This window comes from Colossoma macropomum, unplaced genomic scaffold (genome assembly GCF_904425465.1).
Source record: "Colossoma macropomum unplaced genomic scaffold, Colossoma_macropomum, whole genome shotgun sequence".
NCBI classification, from domain to species: domain Eukaryota; kingdom Metazoa; phylum Chordata; class Actinopteri; order Characiformes; family Serrasalmidae; genus Colossoma; species Colossoma macropomum.
In genome coordinates, this window is record NW_023494807.1 from 6,583,464 (window position 1) to 6,588,938 (window position 5,475).

General features: G+C 39.7%; 1 protein-coding gene across 1 annotated transcript; it reads left to right on the forward strand.

The window, feature by feature from the left end:
- LOC118797184 lies at positions 1–5,475 on the forward strand. The gene is made up of 4 exons (XM_036556440.1): positions 1–213; positions 3,209–3,520; positions 3,621–3,708; positions 4,675–5,475. Exons 1-4 carry the CDS (start codon positions 42–44, stop codon positions 4,745–4,747), a joined length of 645 nt encoding a protein of 214 aa, XP_036412333.1. The 5' UTR covers positions 1–41; the 3' UTR covers positions 4,748–5,475.

The window sequence follows — 5,475 nt, forward strand, 5'->3', positions numbered from 1 at the left end:
CAGAGCATTTGAAGATCCCCAATCCACTGCGAAATTTGAGGATGTATAGTCAAAACCAGTGTCAGTGCTGGGCAGACAGACTGCCTGTCTGTAGGCATAGCTGGAGAAGACACCTTGGTGGATTTGGCTACGATTCGTGTGGGCAGCAGCAGGACGAAGAGGACGGCAATGTTGCATGGACACATGAACGACCAACTGTGTGTTATTATGCAGGTACGACATGAGAATTTAGTAGATTCTTGTTATTTATTACGTTATTACTGTTTTAGTAATGTTATTGGTTGATTGATTAATATAAAAGCCAGTCACATCAACCTCTCAAACCCCTGGCTTATTAATCAGTTATTAAAGAATGTTAAGTATCTTAAGAAGTTTTATTCAGTAAAAAAGTGAGAGTTTACAGTTTAAAGCGTTAATATTCGAATGCTGATAGTAAAGTCTAAAGGTTTGGATAGTCTATCTATGTGGTTTCCTTGTTTGCAAGTGTGAGCAGAAAGCCTGTGGTGGAGTGCCATACCCGCTCTCAGCAGGCCCGCTGGCACACACTACAGAGAAAGATGGGCAAATGGAATCACGTCATCCTGCAACACAAACACCCCCTCCCTACCACAACCACCCCCCCCCTAACATTCTCTCTTCTTGTAACATCATGAATAAATCACTGTGTTCAGCGTAAAATCCACAGAACTTTGGAATGTTGTGGTGGAGTCACAGTAACCAGTGGACCAACAGTAACAGCACACAAATTTTAGGATGTTGTGGTTTTTGCACTCTGATATATTTTCCTAGGGTGACCATTTTTTGGTTTCCAAAAAAAAAAGAGGAGCAGGAGTTTGGCACAGGGCAGACAGTAGAACGTAAATGTCAACATGACGTCAAAGCCAAATCCTAAATCAAATGTAGAAATTACAGCTGGACGCATTTTTTAGGTCCCATGTTTTGGAAAAAGAAGATGTATATTCACCTTAATTTTCTGTACTGAAGTAAAAAAATCGTCAATATTCATTTTGCTTTGATTCAAACAATATAGAACATGTTTTTGTTGCCAAACAACCATGGATCTCTAAAAGAGGCTAAAAACTTTCAGGGGCCCATCATTGTACATTGCACTTACGTCACTTTTTAGAGTTCTAGATAAGTAATTGACTACGAGGATGAGTGGCAGCCTGTGCATTGTATTTCAGTCAGTTCTTGGAAATTGAAGACAGCAGAAACTCTGCGCCAGAGCTCTTTACTGAAGCTAAAATATATGTTAATATCTGATCCATGCTTCAAATAAAACATGGAATGTCTTTTACAAGCTTCAAATGGATGTTAAATCTAGAATGGCCAAAAAAGGGGTCCTGTGAATCGCGGCTAGCTTTGAGCTAGCAAACCCACTGTTAGCAGAAATTAACACATGCTAGCAGATGTTAGCATTACAGTAGAGGTGTTTTTTTTTGTTTGTTTTTGACAGAGTTTTGACTTTAATGGCTGAACTGAAGACATAGCTTTTTGTCACGGTTCACCACCGATAATCTCAATTCCGAAAACCAAGACAATACAATATTAAATACATAATACACTATTTTCATTGGTAATATAAATAAGAGGGTATCTCAACATATTAACTTAAGGGGTTATTATCAGTTCATCCGTTATGAACACAACATGTCAGTTTAATTGCATGACCCATTTTACACTTTAAAGGGAATCTGGACTAGCTAGCATTAGCTACATTAAAGTAGCTACTGGGGGTTCACTAAATTGTACCCGATTCTCCTCTGTCACCCGTTTTTTGGTGAGTAAAGATTTCGTAACTGTTTGAAGTATCTTTTAGCCTGTTATTCCTATATTTTAGTCTGCTTATTAAGAAAACAAGCTCTCAGACCCTCAATTTAAACAAAGAACAGGTTCTTACTTCACCCATACATTCGATGGTCCATGTGAGCTGTATAACAGTTCATTCACTGAACAATGGATTTTAGTGATGCCACATTAATACAGAATTCAGCTTTTATGAGGCATAGTTTTTTATATGCCTAATATTTTACAACAGCTGTGAACTTTGCTCAGCAAATAACTATATATTTTAATTACAAAATGAATAGTAATTTTTTTTTTAACTTGGTCAAGAACCTGGTCATATCAAGCACAATTCATGCATCTAAAACGTCTTCTGAGTTGTAAAATGATAATAACCAGTAATATTGTGTTTCTCCTCCGCCTCCCCTTGCCACCACCTCCACCCATCATCAAGAGAAAACAATCAGCCAGCTAGGAGACCCTCCCTAACACTGTGTTTCACTCAGAAATAGGAATAAGTCACATAACAGTTTTGTTAAGATTCCTAATTAATTTTGACTTTAAAATACAGTAACATTTCCATCAACATAAAAAGCTAAATTATATAAAACCCACCTTGAGTTTACTTGAATATCCAAATCAAGTTAAAAGGGAAATCCACTGATTTATCAAAACCTCTGCATGACTAACTGATTAAGATGTAAACAGTCATTATAGTTGTTTTAATTTGAAATTTTCCATTATGGAGAAACTTAATAAATCAGAATTGTTCACAGTGGTGGTGATAGGACCCAGACATCTGATGAGTTTAATGTCTCACAAAGCTACATCTACAATAGTTTTGAGAAGGTTTTGGCCTAAAATATGCTTCTAAAACACACTGATGGTGGAGAGGTATGTGCTGGCCATTGTAAGGCAAAATAGTCCCTTTTTCAGATTTTCAACTATTTTTCCATCACCAGCATTACATATAAAACATCATAGACACGTGTAGGTCCACTGATGGTTTTGTATAGTAGCCCTGCTAGAAACACCAGCATTGACTAGCATTGCTGGTTGCCAGCAAAACCAGCATAGGTTGTGTTTTGGATGCTGGTATGCTGGTCAACCAGCATGTCCATTCTGGGTGACTAGCTGTTCAGCACCAGACCAGCGTAAACCAACGTAAACAAGCTTAGACCAACATAGAATTCATGCTAGTCAGTGTTGGCCTTTTCAGCAGGGAAATAAAATGGCTATATTTTCTGTATACATTGGGTTCCTATCACCACCACTGTACAGAAATTTGAGTCTACAATGCATCATTTCACATCAAACCACTCTGGTTGACTTTTCAAAGATCAAAATATTCGGATTTTTTGAAGAATGTAGTGAGTGGAGTTTTCTGTCCTCTTTTGTGTCATTCACAATCTTTGTCTTTCAGGTGATGGTGACCTCACCCATGAGTACATTGAGATCGAGACAGATGCCTGCCTGACTGTTGCTGGACAAGATTTTGGGGAGCCCCACACTGGACAGGAGCTGGACGACCATGGTGTCTGGGTGCAACCGTCCCACCAAAGTGATGATTGCAGGGAAGATGTTCCTGGAGCGTCTCACCTCCCAACAAGTCAAAGAACGAATGAAGCGTCAGATCAGATTGATGACTGCTTGTGCTCATGCAGGACAGTACATTCAAGATGGAGCAGTGGAGCAACCAATCAGTGTCTGTGTCTGCCTCCGCCATGTTTCAATGGTCTGTATCAGTATCACTTACAGGCAGATTCATTTCGTAAATATAGTAACAGTGAATGATGTGTCTGTGAGTGTTTAACTGTAGCTTTTCTTCTGTTTAGTGAGGAAGACGCTGGTGGTGGGAGTTGAGGTGGATGTTCTAGAAGAGCTGGTTTATGAGGATACAGAAATCCTGCACACGCAGACAGTGTAAGTATGACAATCCATTTAGATGGATATCCAGCAGGATGGTGTGCAGTGATAGTATAAAGTGCAATCTTGGTTCATGTTTCATTAAGTACACCTAATGTTTCTACACTCATTGTCCATTTTATCAGCTCCACTTACTATATAGGTGCACTTTGTAGTTCTACAATTACAGACTGTAGTCCATCTGTTTCTCTGCATACTTTGTTAGCCCCCCTTTTACCCTGTTCTTTAGTGTTCAGGACCCCTACAGGACCACCACAGATCAGGTATTATTTGTGTGGTGGATCATTCTCAGCACTGCAGTAACATGGACGTGGTGGTGGTCTGAGTGGATCAGACACAGCAGTGCTGCTGGAGTTTTTAAACACCTCAGTGTCACTGCTGGACTGAGAATAGTCCACCAACCAAAAATATCCAGCCAACAGCGTCCTGTGACCACTGATGAAGGACTAGAGGATGACCAACACAAACTGTGCAGCAGCAGATGAGCTATCATCTCTGACTTTACAAGGTGGACTGACAAGGTAGGTGTGTCTAATAGAGTGGACAGTGAGTGGACACAGTGTTTAAAAACTCCAGCAGCACTGTTGTGTCTGATCCACTCGTACCAGCACAACACACACTAACACACCACCACCACGTCAGTGTTACTGCAGTGCTGAGAATGATCCACCACCCAAATAGTACCTGCTCTGCGGTGGTCCTGTGGGTCCTGACCACTGAAGAGCAGGGTAAAAGGGGGCTAACAAAGTATGCAGAGAAACAGATGGACTACAGTCTGTAACTGTAGAACTACAAAGTGCACCTATATAGTAAGTGGAGCTGATAAAATGGACAGTGAGTGTAGATACATGGTATGTAGGCTTATGCTAAGGTTGCAGTATGATAGCAGCAATAAGCAGTGATTGTACTGAGGTATGTTTAAATGGAATTCTTATTCTGCTGTTATTTGTCTTTATATTGTAGGTTTGATGGAGGCCTGGAGAACGATCTGATGGACTCCACCTCTTGTGTTTGCAACCAGTTGTTTCCTAAGTGACTGTAAAAAAAATATGCAAAAAAATATGCAAATTATCATTATTATTTTGCAGTTTGCAGATGTTTACTTCAGTTACTAGATGACTAACTGCAAGTCCTGTAGAAAGGGTGCTCTAGTTAGTATAATGATGTCATTACTATTATTAATAGTTTGTCTGATTACAACCACTACGATAATGTTCATTTCTGCTAGCCAGTGTGCAAAACACCTCTTTAGTATTCAAGGGCTGGCTGGCTACTCCAGTGCTGGCTAACCGCTAACTTACTCACCTTAGTGGCAATAGTGCTAGCTTCAGTAGCACCGAAATGTTTGGTTCCACAGTTCTTCTATTGGAAAAGCTCTGTTCTGGTTTAGTGATGCAGTTGCCACACATTAGCCAAGATCTTACTTATCTTCTTTAGTGTCTTTGGTCTGAGAAATGAGTAACAATTCACTCTTTCCACCATCTCCTGCAAAATTGGTTTTCAGATACACAAATATGATGTCTCATTGTAAAGCTTCTCACAGGTATTCTGTGCATAGTTACAGTTGCTAGGCTATGAAGGAGCAACAGGGTAAACTGATTTGCTACAGCTTAAATAAACTAAGTTAATATAATACAATCTGCTGATGTGGACCCAGGCCTGGTTCTGAGAAAGAAACATGATGTAAAAAATACATTATATCACACTGAGTGCTTGATCACTTGGAACACTATACAGAGTTTACAACTAGTTTTATGATAGTTT